The sequence below is a fragment of the Vitis vinifera genome, chromosome 12, assembly GCF_030704535.1.
Source record: "Vitis vinifera cultivar Pinot Noir 40024 chromosome 12, ASM3070453v1".
Lineage (NCBI taxonomy): Eukaryota > Viridiplantae > Streptophyta > Magnoliopsida > Vitales > Vitaceae > Vitis > Vitis vinifera.
The window spans coordinates 5,633,997-5,654,779 of NC_081816.1; the positions used below are offsets into that span (position 1 = coordinate 5,633,997).

The 20,783-nt window shown below is 36.5% G+C and overlaps 2 protein-coding genes across 3 annotated transcripts; both read left to right on the forward strand.

The window, feature by feature from the left end:
- The first annotated feature begins 142 nt into the window (after window positions 1-142).
- Window positions 143-17,296, forward strand: LOC100267049 (DNA repair protein RAD16). 2 transcript variants are annotated; one of them, XM_010658908.3, is made up of 16 exons: window positions 143-410; window positions 727-807; window positions 1,112-2,373; window positions 3,646-3,768; window positions 3,846-3,919; window positions 4,979-5,042; window positions 5,145-5,291; window positions 5,369-5,454; window positions 5,634-5,703; window positions 6,340-6,465; window positions 7,803-8,033; window positions 15,549-15,653; window positions 15,753-15,905; window positions 16,470-16,558; window positions 16,665-16,745; window positions 16,835-17,296. In XM_010658908.3, the coding sequence occupies exons 1-16, from the start codon at window positions 146-148 to the stop codon at window positions 16,905-16,907; spliced, it is 3,030 nt and encodes a 1,009-aa protein (XP_010657210.2). In that variant the 5' UTR covers window positions 143-145; the 3' UTR covers window positions 16,908-17,296. The 2 variants fall into 2 exon arrangements, with proteins under 2 accessions (XP_010657210.2, XP_059597267.1); XM_059741284.1 differs by lacking the exon at window positions 16,665-16,745.
- Window positions 17,297-17,370: 74 nt separating this feature from the next.
- Window positions 17,371-20,032, forward strand: LOC100249972 (uncharacterized). The gene is made up of 2 exons (XM_002270265.3): window positions 17,371-18,070; window positions 19,328-20,032. The coding sequence occupies exons 1-2, from the start codon at window positions 17,788-17,790 to the stop codon at window positions 19,687-19,689; spliced, it is 645 nt and encodes a 214-aa protein (XP_002270301.1). The 5' UTR covers window positions 17,371-17,787; the 3' UTR covers window positions 19,690-20,032.
- The last annotated feature ends 751 nt before the right edge of the window (window positions 20,033-20,783 follow it).

A 20,783-nucleotide genomic window follows, 5' to 3' on the forward strand; every position in this document is an offset into this window, starting at 1 on the left:
ATTTTAAAATTTGAAAATAATTTCCTAAAATAATTATTAAATATTATATTTAATAAGATGCCAGGTAAGCAAGTAACAGTAATTAAAAAAAATATGTGGAGAATTATGAATTCCCTTACAATCGGACGGTGAGGAACAAATTAAGATGAGAAGTATGAATAACAGCCGTTCATGGCAGAAGGTGGGACGTGGAAACGCAAATAAACTGATTCCACTACCTTCCGCTGGAAGACACACACTTTTCCCGCCGCCCACTCTTTGCGACAAACAAATACAACGCTACTCTCGTCACTTACTCTCTCTCAACCCCCAAATCCCATCCGAATATCCGTACGATCGGAACCCTAGCTTTGATCAAAGATCAATGGAGCTTCGCTCTCGAAGAATTCTCTCTGGAGCCTCTTTCGAAGGTCAATTTCCAAAGCTTTTCCTTTCCAATTTCTTTTGGTTTCTCGAGGTTTTGTTTGGTTACTGGGAAAATGTAGGAATTATTTATTTTTTATTTTTTTATTTTTTATTTTTTTTTGTGGATGGGGCCCGGTGGGACGGGGAGCGGGTTTGATTCGAGTTGTGTGGATTATGTGATTCATGTGTATCTTTTTTTATTTTATTTTATTTTATTTTTTAATTTGTTTTATTTTTTCATTCGTTTAATGGGGAATCAAACGGGGCGGTTGTTATTTTTTCCTTGCTAATTTGTATCCATTTTGTACGCTGTGAAAACAGGAAATGGTGTCCAGCTTAGCGAAGGCTCTGATGAAGAGTACCGTGTCTCGGATTCTGATTGTAATGGCATCATCTGTGCAGGTATTTATTTTTCTCTGAAATTCTTTGTATTCTTTTTTTTTTTTGGGTTGAAATTGAAATGTTGTGGATAAATTAACCGGGATGCCATTTGTTTAAATTGAAAATATTTTTAAGGAAAATTACTTACGTGGAAGAAATTTATTTCCTTGAGGAGATCAGTGTGTCCTCGTTGAGGTAATGCTTCAAGAAAAATGATTTTCAAAATTTTTTTGGTTGAAACATTTGGAGTTAATGGAAGTGAAGGTTGTAGTTGACCTAAGGAATGAATTGTGATAATGATATGCAGTGGATTGCTTAAATGTAGGTGAAGGCTCTTCAAGTACAATAGAAGAGAGTAAAGAGAGAGTGGTATTTGACTTAAATATTGAGGCTAATGATATGGACAGAGGTAGTGAAGGTGATGAAAGTGGTGATTTTGATTCTAGTGGGCTTGTAAAGAGGAGGAAAGTGGGGAAAAGGAAGAAAAGGGGACGGCAGAGATGCAAGAGGGAGGAAATGAGAGGGGAAGAAAAAGAGAAGGAATTAGGCAATGTGCAAGATTCAGAGGTTCAAGAGGATGAAGGAGTTTTGGAGATTGACTTTCTTGGGCTTCAACTTGGTAGGGTTGGCCATCTTGGATCAAAGAAAAATGATAAGAAGAGGAAAAAAAGTGGTGATTTGAAACCAACACTGATGTGGGAAATTTGGGAAGAGGAGCACGACAAATGGATTGACATGAACTTAACAGAAGATGTAGATTTGGATCATCAAAATGAACTAGTGTCTGAAACTGCTGATGCACCATCAGATTTGATCATGCCTTTGCTTAGGTACCAAAAAGAATGGCTGGCCTGGGCTTTGAAGCAGGAAGAGTCGACAACTAGAGGGGGAATCCTTGCAGATGAAATGGGAATGGGGAAGACTATTCAAGCTATTGCACTTGTGCTTTCCAAACGGGAAATCTCCCAGAAAATTTGTGAACCAAAAGTAGTTTTGCGTGCACCTGGTTCTTCCATGGATTTGCCCAAAATTAAAGGTACCCTAGTAATCTGTCCTGTGGTTGCTGTGCTTCAGTGGGTAAATGAGATTGGCCGGTTCACCGTGAAAGGCAGCACCAAGGTGCTGGTTTACCATGGGGCCAATAGAGGGAAGAGTATTGGCCAGTTTTCAGAATATGATTTTGTTATAACCACATACTCCATTGTTGAAGCTGAGTATAGGAAAAATGTAATGCCACCAAAACAGAAGTGTGTGTTTTGTAGGAAGTTATTTTATCCACACAAGATGTCCATTCACTTGAGATATTTCTGCGGGCCAGATGCCATTAAGACAGATAAACAGTCTAAACAAAAGAAAAAGGAGCCAAAACTTGAACTAAAAATATCGGATTCTGTAGAAGACAATGGCGGTGAATGTGAGGGTGAAAAAAGGAAGAAAGATCAGCCAAAGCCTAGGAAGAATTACAAGCCAAAAAAACATATGGGATTTGGTCCTTCCATTGAGAATTCAGCAGTTGATGAACAAAGCACGTCCACAAGGAAATCAATTTTGCACTCTGTGAAATGGGACCGCATTATTTTGGATGAGGTAAGTTCCCATCAAATCTTTTGACTATATTGTGAAAAATTTGATGCTTTTTTCATTTGAGGTTGCTGCAACTTGATACATGCATGGCCATTCAATATTCTGTGTGTGTGTGTGTTTCCTCTCCCTCATTCTCTCACTCTCCCTCATACACACACAGTCGGACAGCTTAGGCACATGCCCATACAGACTGCTAAGGCTGTCAAACATGGATCAGTTTGGATATTCCCATTATTTGTTTAAGATAAACATATATACTTACACAGAGACAACTTAGCCACATGCCCATACATACTGCTGAAACTTTCAAACATGGATTAGTTTTGGATTTTCCCTTGGTTTATTGAAATAAATTCTAAACCTGTATTTTTCCTGGGAACATGAGGAAAATGTTCACAAGAATTCTGCTCTAGAAAATAAAATATAACACTATGATTATTTTCATGATTTAGGTGCCCATTGTAAAAAATTAATCATAATCATATGTAACTTTGAAAAGCATGCTAAGATTCCTTTAATATCATAGTGAAATGGATGGATCCATTTTTAATGAGTTTATGGAATGATTTATCTTTCTTTAAAATTGTTGGTAGTTCAATGCAATGAAATATCTTTTTTTCTTTTTTAGAAAATCTATATAAAGCATTGGAAACCTTTGGATTTTGGTTCACAATCAGAGTGAATATTGCAGTGATCCATCAGGGAAGGAGGCCCCCCTTTTTTTTTTTCCCTCAAAAAGGGATTCTCTGGATGCCTTAACTTAGTGTTATTGAAACTTAACTACTAGGCAAGCTTATAGCTGCTACCTTGGTTTTCCAGGTCCTCTTCTAGACTGTTTAGCATTACATGGTATATGCAGACACCTAGTATGGAATACTAATTACCAAATTGGAGGTTGCTACAAAACTTGCCAAAATTGTTTGCTATTTTCTGTGTGTAAAATTGAACTGGTTCTAAGATGGAAATGAGAACTTATCTCCATCAATTTGCTCTGCATCGTGAGTTAGATTAGGGTTAATTATATGTTTGTCCATGGGCTACTTTTTCCGAATGATGGTCATCTTTTATGTTGTTAACATTTTTATGAGTGATGTTCACTTTTACTCCGACATTTTCTACTGCCAAAACTATGGATGAAACCTTTTTTTGCCTCTGTAAGTTGTCTTTAAGTGATGGTTTCATAAGCAATATTGTAATAAGTTATCATGCTCTTTGGAACTCATTTGATTATATTCATTTTCAAACAGCTATCATAATTTTTTTTCCCAATTGTAGGCACATTTTATAAAAGATAGACGCTCTAATACTGCAAAAGCTGTTCTTGCTTTAGAGTCTGAATACAAGTGGGCTTTAAGTGGCACTCCCCTTCAAAATCGTGTTGGAGAACTTTACTCATTAGTAAGTAGTACATTGAACTAGATGATCTTGCAACTTTTACTTGTCAGGCTAACATATTTGCAATTCCATATTCACAGATCCGGTTCCTGCGAATAATCCCATACTCGTATTACTTGTGTAAGGATTGTGATTGCCGAACACTTGATTATAGGTATAGTTCAAGTCTGTTTATGATCTGTGTCCCCTATCTAAGTTCCATGGACAGCTCTTCAGCCTGCTATATATTTGCTTGAAATTTGAGTTAAGCTATGAATTTGATGCAAATTACGTAGTGTGCCTCATATCCAATTCCTAAATCAAAGAGAGGTTAATGTAGCCATGGGTTATGGCTTGAGATTTTTACTTGCTATTTCAATAGTTCAAATCTTCTTAACCATTTGGGATTTGAAATTGATACAAACGCACATATGTGAACTAGTCTCTTCTATTATTTTATGTGTTCATATTCTTGCAACAAGGTAATTTTAATGGACTGGATACAATTCAATGTTTATCCTGTTCTACCGCACAGAAGAGGTGCCCTGTAATTTTTGAGGAACTCTTCATTCATTCATTTATTATTTTACATTGTTGTATGACTAAACTTTTGATTCTCCTGTTAATATCTCAAATATTGACTAAGTTTGCTTTTCTGAGCATCTTCTCGGCTTGGTTAAAGCTTATTATTTGGGTAGTTGCTACAATGACAGGAATGGTGTTTTCCATCATTAATTAAGATGATTAACATGTGTGATATTCTCCAGTTTACCTTAAACTACAGTCACTCCTAGTCTTGCACCTGAACCTGACAATTATTACAAGCTTATTGATGTAGAATGAAGGCACTGGTTAACAATCATATAATAATAAAAATTATATGCCACATAAGGGTTTACAATCTGTTGCTTGGAAAATTACATCTATATGATTTAAGCTCATATACTTGACTCTTAGTTTCTTCCTTTCACAAAATTGTTGGTTTTTTATCACCAATCTTCGTACACTGTAAAAAGAATAATGGTTTTTTGATCTATTTCATGATTTATTTGTCCATCATGCAAAATGCAGATTTATGTTCTTGTCACCATCTTCTTCATGATAAGCATTGTTGTTGTTTCTATTATCATCTTTTTTTTTTTTTCCAGTCCTGCAACTTTATGTTGTGAATCTTGGATGTTTTATATCTTATTAATATTGTTTATTTGTTGTTCCTTTTTTGCTTCAATTATAGTTCCTCAACAGAATGCCCTAACTGTGAGCATAAATCTGTGCGGCATTTTTGCTGGTGGAATAAAGTGAGTTACAATTCTTTACTATTGGTTTGTCATTGTTTTGTGTCTTATGTTGTGTTGAAACAATATTAATGCTGTAAATTTTTTTAACGATCAATCTATAAGTATGTGGCTACACCGATCCAAGCAATGGGGAATATAGGTGAAGGACAAAGAGCCATGATATTGCTGAAACACAAGATTTTGAAAAGCATACTTCTAAGACGTACTAAAAAGGGAAGGGCTGCAGATCTTGCACTGCCTCCTAGAATTGTGAGTTCTCTTGTTATACAGCTAAAACTTTGTATCCAGTTCTTAACTTTCTGATAAGTTTTAATATCTTTTTCAAGGTTTCATTGAGGCGGGACACTCTGGATATCAAGGAAGAAGATTATTACCAATCATTATACAATGAAAGTCAGGCACAGTTTAATACGTATGTCACCTTATATCTTCAGTTATTTGTTTTAAATTTGGTCCATGGAGGTGCCTTCTCAAATGCTTAACCTCCCAAGATGTTTATTTGTGTAATATTTGATTCACCAAAATTATGTATTAGTTCAAGTGTCTTATGCGAGGACCATGGTTGTATATAATATACTTTTTCATTTGCAGATATGTTGAAGCAGGAACATTGATGAATAATTATGCTCATATATTTGACCTCCTCACACGACTGCGACAGGTTAGGGCTATTCTAACTTAAAACATTGAAACATGGATCTTGTGTGCTGGTGCACTTGTGAAAATGTTGTTTCCTGTAAAAACAGTTGGGATAGTTGCTAGTTGCCATTCTACGTGAGGTATAAGAAAGTAAAGAGTATGGAAGATCCCCTATATGGATAATACACATTCTAGTTGACCGAGCCTAATTCTAATTGTCTTTTTCAATACTAAAACTCTAGTCCTTGTTTCAATCTTTAAAAGTCCTTCATGAGAGAACTGGATATCTAATAACTTGGTTCTTTCCTGTTCTCCTTTTACTTAGGAGAAAAGAAAGAACCATCCTTCAAGTTCAAGACTTTTTGATACATACATATATGGAATGAAATTGGCTTCCTAATTGGGTTCTTGGATTGAAATAGGCTTCCTAATTGGGTTTTTATTTCCTGAGGCTTTTCAAGGTTGACTTATAATTAAGGACATGGGAAATTCTCACCATGCTTTGGGGTATTGATTTTATGCTGCATGCTAATTCATGCATTTGATGGGATAAAAGGTTGCATGCTGCAGACAAAAGGAAAAAAGGAAAGCTTACTTTTAGTGGTATGTGAGTCCTGTATATGAATTATGTCTGATAATATCTCTTCTGGCTCCACAGGCAGTTGATCATCCTTATCTTGTAGTATATTCAAGAACTTCTACTCTAAGGGCAGGAAACATTGTTGATACTGAGAATGGTGAACAAGTATGTGGAATTTGTAATGACCCACTAGAGGATCCTGTGGTAAGCTATTCTTTTGGTTGTATTATTTTGTTGCATACTACTTTTGTTTGTTTATCTGTGTGCACGTGCAATTTTTTTCTTTAAATTTATTTATTTATTTATTTTGGGTCTTCTGTAGGAAAGTTGCGATCCATTTTCTGTATATATGATTAAAGAAGGCACTCTTTGAAACTACCAAACCTTTTGTTCCTCTTAATTGAATATATCACTATCAGTCTTTCTTGTATTAATTTGTGGATAACTGAGTAATTTGAACAGTTAGCGAGTGACAGTTGATGTATAATGTACAACAATGCAAAAATTGATATTTCATGATGTCTGCCTGGTTTCTTGGTTTACCATGTTATCTGCTCATCTCTAATTAGCCTTTCAAAGAAATTATATTTTAAAATGTGAATGGAAACCTATATTATGTTGATACTTTATCAAAGAAAATATCATTCTGAAAGTTCAAGTGTGTGAAGTGTCCACACAAAGTATACAAATGTTTTGATTATGGGTATATGCCTGCCACTAAAGACTAATATCAATGTAAGTTTGCTAATGGTAAGGGAGTAGCATTTTTCTAGTTAGTTATTGAATCCAGATGCTTTATTTTTCTTTCTTTCCTTCCTTGCTTTATCTGTGGTTTTTTATAAACAATGTAGTGTAATGCTTTGGTGTCATTAATTTTTAAATGAAGTACCAGTGCTGGACACTTTTTATTAGAAGAGGTAAACTGTACACTTGACAGATCTATGAGTGCATCTCTTGCTTTAGATTTGGGGATTAGATGGATCAGACACTTGTATGAAAACTAAGTTCTTTAGCATATTTGAAGCCATGGCAACTTTCATAACATTGTGTCCTTGGGAATTTGGAGAGTATTGTTGCTCTCTGTCTCAATCTTTTGGAATTTGGATTTTTTGCTCTAGCAGTATTGTTGGTACAATATCCTTCAGTTTTTAACTGAAGCTTCTATGTTTATAGTTACCTCTCATTTCTAAAGAATATGCACATGTAAGGTTGCCATTAAACCTGCTCGAGGTTATTAGCTATTTAGCTAGTTGATGACCAATAAACCCATATTATCTTGTCTTTTAGAAGTTAAAATGAAGGACACTATTTTTACACTCTTCAGAGTTACATGATCATTTCATAATCACCGTAAGAACCTTGATTCTCTACCTTCAATGCTCACCCCCTTCCTCCAATATTTTTACTAATAATTGTTTTTGGTTGAATGTTGTACCTGTGTTGGGGGTGATTTACCACTAGTTTTCTGTAAAGTTATCTAAAGATAATGTTTCTTAGTCCTAGATTCATTTTCCTACTAAATATTTCTCTTATGGTTTCAGGTTACATCTTGTGCCCATGTCTTTTGTAAGGCATGTTTGAATGACTTCTCCACTACCTTGGGACAAGTTTCATGCCCTTCATGTTCAAAACCACTAACAGTTGATTTGACTACGAGTATGGATCCTGGAGATCGAGACATGAAAACAACCATAAAGGGTTTTAAACCATCAAGTATTTTGAATAGAATCCGGCTTGACGATTTTCAGACGAGCACAAAAATAGATGCTTTGGTATGTGATTGTGAAATGTTTCATTTTCTTTTCATTCTTCCTTCAGATTGAAACATTGTTAAAAAAATAAAAAATAAATGAGGCTCCTATATGATTGGAATCTCTAATAGAATCACTTTGTCAACTGTTTCTTGATATGAGCATGCTAACTAGTTATAACTTAGAGGTATGGTGTATGACTATGTGTGAGCATGCTAATTAGTTATGACTTCTATTCAGAGATATGTTGTATGACTAAAAACCAAACTTTTTGTGCACCATAATCCTAAGTTATTGTTAAAGGAAAAGGTTTTTCGGAGACAAAAATCCAGGGTGAAATGGATTAAAGAGGGAGATTCTAATTCTAAGTTCTTTCATAGAGTGGCAAATGGAAGGTGAGATCGGAAATTCATTAAGTTCTTGGTGATTGAGGAGCGGTAAATCTTAGCAACGTTGAAGGAGATTTTGAATTTTTTTGGAAAGCTCCTCCAAACCCATAGGTGACTCTTGGAGGATGGGAGGTTTAGAGTGATGTCCTATAGATGGGGAGAGTGCTGCATGGTTTGACTGCCCCTTTATTGAAGAGGAGGTGCGCCTTGCTATTTTCCAATTGAATAAGGAGAAGGCTCCTGACCCTGATGGTTTAACTATTGTAATGTATCAATAGTGTTGGGATGTGATCAAAGAGGATCTTATGAGAGTGTTTTTAGAGTTCCATAGTAATGGGGTAATAAATCAAAGTACCAATGCCATTTTCATTGCTTTTGTGCTAAAAAAGAGTCAAACACTCAAAATCTCAGATTTTAGACCTATTAGCTTGGTAACAAGTTTATATAAGACTATAGCTAAGGTCTTATTAGAGCGATTACGTAGAGTTCTCCATGAAACAGTATTTTTATCTAAAGAAGCCTTTGTTGAAGGGAGACAAATTTTCGATGTAGTGTTAAAAGTCAATGAAGTAGTGGATGAGAAGAGGAAGTTGGGGGAAGAAGGGGTGGTTTTCAAAATTGATTTCAATAAGGTTTATGATCATGTGGCTTGGGGTTTTTTGGATCATGTTCTCGAAAGGAAAGGCTTTAGTGCAAGGTGGAGATCATGGATAAGTTGCTACCTTTCTTTAACAAATTTTGCAATCCTAGTTAATGGAAATGCAGAAGGATGGGTTAAGGCCACTAAAGGCTTGAGACAAGGAGACCCTCTTTCTCATTTTCTCTTTACCATTGTAGCGGATGTCCTAAGTAGGATGGTGACTAGAGCGGAGGAAAGTGGTTTAATGGAGGGTTCCATTGTCGGTAGGGATAGGACTACAATGTCCTTGTTACAATTCGCAGATGACACCATTTTCTTTCCAAAAGTCTCATCGGAGTTTTTGCAAAACCTTAAGTTAATCCTGTTGGTTTTTAGCTAGTTATTAGGGTTGAAAATAAATTTAGAGAAGAGCACTCTTTCTAGTATTAATGTTAACCAGGAGTCGTTAGCCAAATTGGCCACGATGCTTGATTGTAGAGTCTTAGAGTGACCTTTATCTTATTTGGATCTGCCTTTAGGACGAAATCCAAAGATAGTAGGATTTTGAGATTCAGTGATTGATAGAATCTCAAGGAGGTTGGATGGATTGGAAAAAAGCTTTTTCTTGTTTTTGAGTAGGAAGATAACCTTAATTCAGTTATGCTTGACTCACATTCCTAGTTATTTTCTTTTTCTTTAAGATCCTAGCATCAATAACCGTAGAGATAGAGAAATTGCAAAGGGGCTTCTTTGGTTTGGAGTTGGGGATGACAAAAGAGATCATCTTATTAGTTAGGAAGTGGTGTGTAGGTTAAAAGAGATAGGAGGTTTGGGGTTAAGGAAGACTTCCTTGAGAAATAGTGCACTCTTAGGGAAGTGGCTTTGAAGGTTTCCTATAGAAAGTAGTGTTCTTTGGCACGAGGTTATTGCGAGCATTTATTTATTTATTTATTTTGATAGGAAACGACAAAGGGATAAATTGATAAAAAAAAAAAGTACAAGAGAAGGATGAAGAATCCTCCCACCAAAGAAAAACTAAACTACAAGGAAACAAATACTAGAAAATACAAAGTAAAAACAAGCAAACTCTCTGGGTTAGACCAACCCATGGGAATTACACACCACTACCCGATCTAGTTGTAACACATTAAGGGGAGTCCCCTTAAAAATCTTGGAACAAAAAGCCCAAAGAGAAGCAAGGAAATGAATAGAATCCCAAAGATTATCTGAATTCCTTGCTTTATCCTTAAAATCCTTGCATTTCTTTCCTGCCACACAACCCAAATTAAAGCAATGCTCGTAGCTTGCCACAAAACAATACCTTTCTTAGAAAAACCAAAACCGTTGAAATTGATGGACAACATGTTGGAGATGCTCCTTGAGGGAACCCAATCCGTCTTAGTTAACTAAAATAATCTGCATCACAACCCCATCGTCAAAGAGCAATGTAGAAAAAGATGATCTACTGATTCTTCATGCTTCATGCACAGTTTACAAATATCAGGACTAAGAGCTTTGTAGGGTCTTCTCAACTGTAGTAAGTCATTAGTATTTATCTTTTTATGTGCCACTAACCAGACAAAGGACTTGACTTTGAAAAAGACTTAAGAATTCCAAACGAACTTAGTAGGGAAAATTGGAGGAAAACCAGAAAATTGGGATAAGGCAAGAAAAAAAGATTTGACTATAAAGAGTCTTGAAGAAGATAAAGACTAGGATCTTGTATTTGAAACCAAAAGTGATAAATGCAGACGATTAAGTGACCGCACGAGGCCTTCTAAATCTTCTATCTCAGAATTGGAAAGGTTACGAAGAAAATTAAAGTTCCAAGAGAAGGGACAAGTAGAACCGAGAATTGAAGAAATAGGAATATTTTTATCCGTGACTACTCTAAATAGTCTTGGATATTGGACTCCCAAAGGTTAGTCCCCCCACCACAAGTCTTCCCAGAACCGAATTCTTTCCCCATCTCTTACCACAAATTGAGTAAACTTGGAAAACTCTTGGGAGACTTGTGCAATAGCCTTCCAAGGACAACGGTGTGACCATCTAACTATATTGTTGGTATCCCAACCATTGGAATGTGATCCATAAATGTTTAAAATAACCTGATGCCACAGAGTTGAACGCTCCCTAGGGCACTTCCACAACCATTTCCCTAAGAGAGCGAAATTCCTTATAGAAATCCTCCCAAATCCCAATCCCCCTTTTGCCTTCGGATTACATATTGTATCCCTGTTAACAAGATGATCTCTTTTGCCTTCCTCAACCCCTGATCATAAAAAATCTCTTTGCAATCTCTCAATTTTTGCTGTTACTGAGGCGGGTATCTTAAACAAGGAGAGAAAGTAGCAAGGCATGTGGGTAAGGCAAGATTGGATGAAAGTTATCCTACTTCCAAAAGATAAATAAGCCTTTTGCCACCCATCTAATCTTCTCGAGATCCTCTCAATTACTGGGTCCCAAAAGCCACAAGCCTTGGGATTCCCTCCTAGAGGAAGACCTAGGTAGAGTATAGGCCAACCAGAAGACCTTGCAATCAAGCAGCTCAACCAACCTAGAAAGATGATTCTGTTCAAGATTAATGCCATAAATATTACTTTTGTCAAGGTTAACCTTCAGCCCAAAAATACGCCCAAACACTAGCAATAAACTCTTGAGGGTCTGCAGATCCTCCTCACGAGTGCTAGAAAAGAAAATGGTATCATCTGCAAATTGCAAATGGGACACCCTTGTTTTGTTCCTATCCACCCTGAAACCCTCCAACGAATTTCTTTCCTCTGCTCTCAATAACATCCTGCTTAGTACATCTACGACTTAAGTGAACAAAAAAATGGATAAAGGGTCTTCTTGTCTTAAACGTCTAGATGCCTTGACCCACCCTTTAACATTTCCATTCACTAAGACTGCAAAAGATACCATGGACAAACAACATCTTATCCATTTCCTCCATCTAGGACTAAACCCCTTCTTCTCCAACACATGATCCAAAAAATCCCAACTCACATGGTCGTAAGCCTTTTCAAAGTAAATTTTGAAGACAACTCCTTGCTCCCTTGATCGTCTTTTCTCATCCACTATCTCATTGGCTATGAGAATTGCATCCAATATTTGTCTCCCTTGAACAAAAACGCCTTGAGTAGAATGGATAGTTTCGTGTAGTACCCCTCTTAGACACCCTGATAGCACTTTGACTATTATCTTGTAAAAACTAGTGATCAAGCTAATAGGTCTAAAGTTTGAGATTTTCTTTGACATGTTTTTTTTGGGCAATAGAACTATGAAGGAGGCATTAGTGCTTTGATTGATAATCCCGCTTCTGTGAAACTCTGCAAACACTCTCACTAAATCCTCCTTGATCACATCCCAACAATCTTGAAATACTGCTATGGTAAAGCCATCAGGCCCTGGTGCATTATCCCTATCCAACTGAAAAATGGCCTTAGAAATCTCTTCTTCAGTAAAAAGGGAGTCCAATCTAGACGCACTCTCTCCAGATATAGGGGACCAATCTAAGCCTTCAACTCTCTAAGACTCTCCAGAAGGGCCCGAGTATAGCTTTTCAAAGTACATTAAAATCTCCTCTTTGATGCTCTCTGAATTATTCAACATTAGACCTCTTTCATTCTCCAACACCTTGATATATTTCTTATTTCGCCTGTCATTAGCCACTTTATGAAAAAACTTTGAGTTACAATCCCCTTCCTTAACCCATTTCACCCTAGCTTTTTGTCTCCAATGAATTTCTTCCCTCAAAATCAATTCCTCTAGCTCCCCTTTTCTTAAAGCTCTCTGAACTAAAAGTTCAGAGGTGAGACCCCTTTCTTGCTCAATGGTATCAAAGTTAGCTAATTCGAACAGGATACTTTTTTTCCTTTCGTTTAGCTCTCCAAAAGAAGCCTTATTCCACTCTTTCAATTTGGCCTTAACAAATTGTAATTTCCTCATGAACTTGTGACCTTCTCACCCATTTCCTTGAAAATCTCTCCACCAACTTCTAAAGCACTCCTTAAAACTAGGATGTTGCAACCACATATTCTCAAACCTAAAAGGTGTTGGACCCCACTTGAACGAATTGGTTTCCACAACTATCGGCTAATGATCCGATGTCCATCTAAGGAGAACTTCTTGAAGGCTTTGAGGAAATAATTGTTCCCACTCATTTGAGTAAAGAAATCGATCCAATCTCTTGCACACGGGAGATTCTTGCATGTTTGACCAAGTGGTTGTTGAAGAAATCGCTTTTTAGATTCTCTTATCCTCTGCCCTTCTCGCCCTTAGGAATAACCAGAAAAGTAGATTTTCTATTGGTAGCAAACTCCGAGATCCTTATGAACCTTTCGTGGTTGTTGAAGCCAACTTCCATCAAATGGACACAAAATTTTCCCTTGTACTTTCTGTTGAACCCCAAGTGACTCTTCATTTCGATGACTTTTGTCAAATGTTCGATCATCCACCCAACTTCATCTTTTTCAAAACCTAAGACAAAAACAGAGCCTCTACTGTGCTCTGTAATTGAGCACCAATTACCTCCGTGCTCGCCTTCCAACCTAACCAATAAGGTTTTCCTCTCCATAGAGACCTTCAACGTCCTTGCCATATTCTCTCAATTAAAAGTGCCTTATTGCGAGCATTTATACGACACATCCTAATGGATGGGATGCCAACATTATGGTTAGATGGTCACACAGGTGTTCATGGAAGGCTATTGCACAAGTCTTTCAAGATTTTGCCCTACAGACTCGCTATGTGGTGGGGAATGGGGAGAGAATCCAGTTATGGGAAGATTTATGATGGGGAAGTCAACCTCTATGTTCCCAATTTCTAGAACTCTATAGAGTTATTTTAGTGAAAAACCTTACCATATCAGTCGTCCTTGGTAATTCCTACTTGCCTTTTTGGAATTTTAACTTTTGTCGTAATCTCAATGATATTGAAATTGATTCTCTTGAAAGACCCATGTCATCACTCACCTTGATGCGGTTGTCTCCCACAACTACAGATTCAAGGGCATGGTTGTTGTCTTCCTTTGGCTTATTTTCAATAAAATCTTTCTTTTTGGTTTTGTCCAAGTCCCCAATTCCAATTCCTTTCTTTTCAGCGAATTTCATTTGGAAATCAAAAGCCCCTTCAAAGGTCAAGGCCTTTGCTTGGTTGGTGGTACACAAGAAGGTAAATACCAATGACTTGCTATAGGTGAGAAGACCCTACAAATCACTTAGTCCGCATTAGTGCATTTTATGCTAAGGAAGTGGAGAAATGGTCAACCATTTTTTTCTACATTGTCCGTTAGCCTTGGGGCTTTGGCATAAGCTCTCCAGTTTAGCCTATATGGATTGGGTGCCGCCCAGGAGTATTAGAGACATGGTGATTATCTCTTTTAGAAGATTAGGGAATTCATTGAGAGGCAAAGACTCTTTGGCAAATCACTTGCTTCACTATTCTTTGGATTGTGTAGTAAGAGAGAAATATTAGGATTTTTTAGGAAGGATGGAGAAAGGAAGAGATGTTGTGGGACCTATTGCATTTCTATTCTTTGCTTTAGGCCTCTTGCTGTCGCTTTTAAGGGAGTTCCGCTTAATGTTATTCAACTAAGTTGATTTTCCGTTTGTAATTCATAGGGGTGGATAACATTGTGAGGAGTTGTTCTCAATTTTCTGTTATTTTGTGTTTGTTCTCATTGTATAGTGGAGCATACTCTATTTTGATCAGGTATTGTGTGTTTGTGAGAAGGGCCCCTCATCCTTCTCTCTTTCTTATACCAATAAATTTTTATCATTGTTTTCTAATAAAAAAATTAATCCTATCATTAAGTTTGTTCTACTGATAAATGTGACCCCACCACAATTGCTTCATGATTATTTCCAAGTTTGATTATAAGTGGTTTGGTGCATGTGAATGTGAGGTATAGGATGAGTGAAGGACAGAATATAGATATGGTAACTATAAAGATGTGATAGTGGTACTTATTCTTTTTATGAAATGGCATGGTAACCATTTAGGGGGAATTCTTCTCATTTTGAAGTAGTCAATTTTGTTATTTTTCCCCCCTTTGAAATGTGCTAATGATTAAGCTTGAGGTTTGTTTAGTTAATAATTTTTTAAATAAATAACGAAAATGGTTATCTAAAATTCACGGCATTTTTACTATTTTATCTACATCTAAACCACAAGTATCTCAACTTTCAAAGATTTTCACTCTTAAGAGTAAACAACCCTTGAGGATTGTTTCAGTGAAAGAGCAGGTCCTCAACTATGTTGAGCCATCATTGGACCCTGATAATGATCCCTGTGTCTGATCATTTGGCAATTTTGTTTTCTGCATTGTCCATGTGATGGGTTTTAAGGGTCCAAAACATGGGGAAAAACTATAGTGGCTGTTTGAAAAAGTGATGATTTGGATGCGTCAGGAAGATCTGTGATTAATTTTCTATTGAATTTCTTCCAAAATTTATGGTATTTAAATATTTTGTATGCAATTATCTTATCTGTTTTGCTTACTGCTGGGTGAATTTTAAATGGCTGTAGAGGGAAGAAATCAGATTCATGGTTGAAAGGGATGGTTCTGCAAAAGGAATTGTTTTCAGCCAGTTCACATCATTCTTGGATTTGATAAACTACTCCCTCCAGAAGGTAAATTCCAAACTGCATTTTGGTTTTCTGTTTGTACATAAAAAACGAAGGTAGATTAGAAGAAAGAAAACACAATCCTAACTTGATCAATATTTGCAGTCTGGCATAACTTGTGTTCAATTAGTTGGAAGCATGTCCATGGCTGCAAGAGATGCTGCCATTTCTAGATTTACTAATGAACCAGATTGCAAGATTTTCCTGATGAGCTTAAAGGCTGGAGGGGTTGCTCTCAATCTTACAGTTGCTTCACACGTGAGCTCTTGACCTCATTGTTTACTTGGACAAAATGAACCATTATTGCCCTCTGGTTATCTAGTATCATTTTTGTTGTGTTATAATTCTGCAATTTAGGCTTTACATTTCATGCAAATGCTAAAGTTTGTGACAAGCGAATCTGTACTCTTAGTCCCCTGAATTCAATTGAATTTTCCGAGGTGTTCTTATTGAAGTGGAAGTCATTTCCTGACAGAAACACAGGTTTTGAGTCGGTTGTCTCATTAGACAAGCATAGTTTTAGTCTACTTGACAGCCTGTAAACATTTTCTTGCAACTTCTTGGCAATTTTCTTTGGGCAATTTTTTTTAAGTGTATTTCATAGCTATTGAGAAACATGGTGTATTCTTTGGGTACTTGTGAAAAATCATCTCTTCCCCTTGATAAGGATACTGGTTTAATCAGCTCCCTCTTAAAGCAGCTTCATTCGTCCTTAAATTTAACTCTTCTTAGTGATTGGTTTAAACCTGTTGTGACAAACTACTTTTTTCGTGAATTAATAGCTACTTCTGGTTAATGGTCTAACGTGTCAAACTTGTCTAGGTTTTCTTGATGGATCCTTGGTGGAACCCAGCAGTGGAGCGGCAAGCACAAGATAGAATCCACCGGATAGGACAGTATAAACCAATCAGGTTTGCTCTTTGCTTATGACCACATTTTTTAACTTCCCATAATCAGTAAGCTACGTAAGTCCATGCTTTTTAGAGGACTGATTTTTTTTTCTTTGTGCAATTTTAGAATTGTGAGATTTGTAATTGAGAAAACAATTGAGGAAAGGATTCTGAAACTACAAGAGAAGAAGGAACTAGTGTTTGAGGGGTAATTGCTTGTGTTATTTATGGTTGAAAAGTGCGTCCCCACCTATCCAGAAAAACTAGTATTGACCCTTTTTGTCTTTTCTTTTGCAGGACTGTGGGGGGCTCTTCGGAGGCTTTGGGTAAATTAACAGAGGCAGACTTGAAATTCCTATTCATCACCTAGGTGCTTAAGGTTCAAACTAACAGAGGGAGGCGGAGGCACAGGATCATTCAGAGTATGAGGCAAAAGGGCCTATGCTTGTGGCAGTGGGACTATCCATGGGTTGCTTCCTCATTTTAATTTTTGTGTATATATTTTGAATTATGCCAATCTTACAAACTTGGAAGTTGGCCAAAAAAAAAACCCATCCATTTTTGATACTTGATATTTGATATATCTAACCGTGCTTCCCGGTGATAAAAATGTAGAGTTGGTTAAAGCCAAAACGAGATGAAATGTATTTGACCGCTTGAGATGGTTTTGGTGGAAGGCCAAGGCCTGTTCAAGCAGGAATATAGCGACTTTATGTGTTTATTTTTATTTTTTAATCATCTCCTTGATATTTACATCAATGAATCCAAGTCAAGCCCACATTCATTTTCATTTTTTCTACATACAAGACGTCTCTTGCTTTTAGTATTTTGCATGTTACGAACTTCAGTGAAGAGGGATGCGCGTGCGTGTCCAATATGATAACAAGGAGGCTGACCATTTTATAAAAGATGGGGACTAATAATGCTTCTTTAGATTAGGGAATTAGAAATTGATAATCTGAGATGGATAATTGAGAAACGGCATCCCAGGTATTATTATGTGTTGGGGTCCCATTGGTAAAGTCGACCAACTGGAGAGTGCGTGGGAAGGGCACACGGAGCAGATCTAACTACCTTTCCCCAACCCAACCCTCTCTGACATTGATTCCTTACCCCAAATCCCACCCCAATTAATACACGCGGAGCCCGCCATCTCCGACCGAGTAAAACTCCAAATTCACCGCCCCCGCTACCTCAATAGCCATTTCCATCTGCTGCTGCTCTAGGGTTTACCCATCATCAACAAAAACATGATCCAGCTCCTCTTCACCGTCATCTTTGCCGAAATGGCTCTTATCATGACCCTCCTCTTCAAAACCCCCCTCCGAAAGCTGGTCGTCATGGCCTTGGATCGGGTCAAGCGTGGGAGAGGTCCCATCATGGCCCAGACTGTTGCTACTACTGTTTTTGTGGTGCTTATGTCCAGCGTTTACAGTATGATGAAGATCCAGAACCGTTCTGTCGAACCCGGTTTGATTAATCCCACCGATCAGGTTCTTATGGCCAGGCATCTGCTCGAAGCCTCTCTCATGGGTATTTCCGATCGCTTGATTGCTTTTTTTACTTCGTTTGGTTGCCGAGAAAATTGAAGAAAAGAAAAAAGAAAACAAAACACTCTTGAGTTTTGTGATTTTTGTTTTGCAGAAATGAGAAACTGACCTAAATTAAGTCAAAATGCTTGCATTTGGCTTTGAAATTTTGTTTTCTTATCTTTTTAATGTTTTAATTTTCTCTATTTTCTCAGAACCAAGTGTCCTCCAATTGTTGATTTTTTTTTTTTTTTTTTTGTGGTGAATTTGGTTTTTAACTCATCAGCTCTCATCATCATAAATATATTCCAATCAAAACTAGCATGTGTTGTCGTAATTGCAAATACCAAGAGTTAGGGCTCTAATGGTATAGTGAGATTGATGAGAAAGGTAGAAAACAATAATTTTTGGCTTAAAAGATGATTATAAAGTTGCTCTAGGAATGGGAAATGAATGCAAAGATGATTTCCCTAGTCTCAAAAACCCAAATACCAACATTCTCACTGAATTTCCCAAACCCAAAAGAACTTCATGTCTGATCACACATAAAAATTCAACCCCTGTTGATAGAAAATGAGGAGAAGAAACAGAGAACAAAGAAAAATCCAGCCAATCTCATGCCATTGCGATACTGGGAATTGTTGCTATGTTTACATGGTAGACCTGTGGTTTATAATCCCATTAGTGTCTTGTCTCATAAGCAAAAATTGTTCGCAAAAATTATGATTTAGAGAAGGGGATTTATTTCCCATCTGCCAAAACCTGTTACATTTGTATTTCTCAATATGAGAGAGATAATTGTTTGTAGTTTTATTGAATGTTTACCGGTACTTTACAGTTCATTTTATTCTTGGAAAATTTTTGCTCTTCAAAACTTGAGGTTCTTCAATTCAATGACTCATCAGAGATTTTTTTACTTTGATGCTGTTAAATGTTCTCCAGGAATGATATGATCTACAAACACCAGTTCTTACTATTCACTTCACAGTGTGGACTTTTTTCCCCAGATCAAGTTCAAGGTCTAGAACCTGGTTTGATCATCATTGAATGTGAATAATGTCTATTTTTAAATATATAATTTCTTGCCCATCAAAAAATTTTATGCGAATAATCTGTATTGAGATATTTGTCAAACACTTTGAGCCTTGGATAAAGATATTAAGATTCACCATTTTAATTCACATTTGATATGCCATCCAATTTGTTTGATAACCATTCTCTTTTCCTGATTTTGATTTCAAGAGTAGTTATTTACTTGCAGGGTTCTTGCTGTTCCTCGCACTGATGATAGATAGACTTCACCATTACATTCGAGAGCTTCGTTTACTCAGGAAGGCCATGGAGGCTGAAAAGAAGCAAAACCGAGGTTTTGAGGATGGGAAAAATGGCCGTGCAGAAGAGGCCAAAGCTATGGGGGAAGAGATGAGTTCATTAAGGACACAAATTAAGAAGCTGGAATCTGAATGCGAGACAAAAGCCAAAGAGGCAGAGGCAGCAGAAGCCAATACAGTCGCTCTAAAAAAGCAATCTGAAGGTTTCCTTCTGGAATATGACCGACTGCTGGAGGAGAATCAAAACCTTAAGAGCCAGTTGGAGTCAATTGACCAAGGTCTACAATCTTGAGAGCAAGAAGAGTACACAAGTGAGACCTCTTGATAATCAAGTTTCCCATCCTTTCATATATTTGAGGTATTTAAGATTTAAGAGGGTTATAAGTAGGCGTATATCCCCAACAATGCAAGTGGTTTATGAGTAGGCTGGGATTTTGTGTGAAGGAGGCTGTTCAGTATTAATATTGGTGAATTTTGGCTACTTCTTGAATTTATCTTCCCTGTAAGCCAATTCTGAATGTGTTCTTTCTGTGTCATTGTGTGGCTTCCAGGGAAGAGTGCTACCCAGTTGATTATTAGTTCCTAATTTTTAAAAACGAAAAATAGGGAGTATAATATTGTATCCATTTGCAATATTTTGTTTATTTATTTCACGTAACCACCTTTTTGACTTGGTCTGTCTGAGAGTTCGAAGTTGCATGGTGCCGACATGGTATTTAAATGGTGCAGGTAAGGGGTCGGGGCTTAATATCCACCACGTAGGGTAGGTGTTGTAAGATGGAGGGTGACCCATATCATCTAGGCTTCGTTTGCATGAAGGTCACATTGAAATTAAACAAAACATCTGGGGCCTTTTGGACTATGAGGAGAACTTATTACAAGACTAGCCCGAGGCATCCAACCACCCAACTTACTTGAAAGTCATAAAAATTATGGGTTTGGACAACCTTTTTATAACTGTAGCAGAAAAGTTAAGCATGAATATATAATTTATATATTATATAAAATTTAAATTAATTATAAGAAATTAAGAATATAAATATAATTTAAACTTTTAATATTATTTTATTTTTTATGTTTGATATCATTAAATTAAATAATGATTAGTTTAAATATAAAATATTAATATCTTTAATCTTATTTAATAATATATATAATATTTAAGTATAAAGATATATTTGATACATTATTTAATTTATATTATTTTAATACTTATCTTTTATAAAATAAATAGAAATTTAAATATGTATGTATATCTAAGAGTTTAAATTAATGAAACTTTAAAAAAAAACAAAATTACATTATATATGTTTTTGTAAAAGTTTTTCATGGCTTACAAATGATAGCTATCTCCTTTGTTTATTGCCGCACCATAGGTTTCAAGCC

Excerpts from the sequence above, each read along its gene's own strand:
- LOC100267049 (XM_010658908.3), top strand. The coding sequence starts at position 146 with ATGAGAAGTATGAATAACAGCCGTTCATGGCAGAAGGTGGGACGTGGA. Across the intron at positions 6,466-7,802 it reads ACCCACTAGAGGATCCTGTG|GTTACATCTTGTGCCCATGT; the intron begins GTAAGCTATTCT and ends TTATGGTTTCAG. Across the intron at positions 15,654-15,752 it reads TAAACTACTCCCTCCAGAAG|TCTGGCATAACTTGTGTTCA; the intron begins GTAAATTCCAAA and ends CAATATTTGCAG.
- LOC100249972 (XM_002270265.3), top strand. The coding sequence starts at position 17,788 with ATGATCCAGCTCCTCTTCACCGTCATCTTTGCCGAAATGGCTCTTATC. Across the intron at positions 18,071-19,327 it reads GCTCGAAGCCTCTCTCATGG|GGTTCTTGCTGTTCCTCGCA; the intron begins GTATTTCCGATC and ends ATTTACTTGCAG.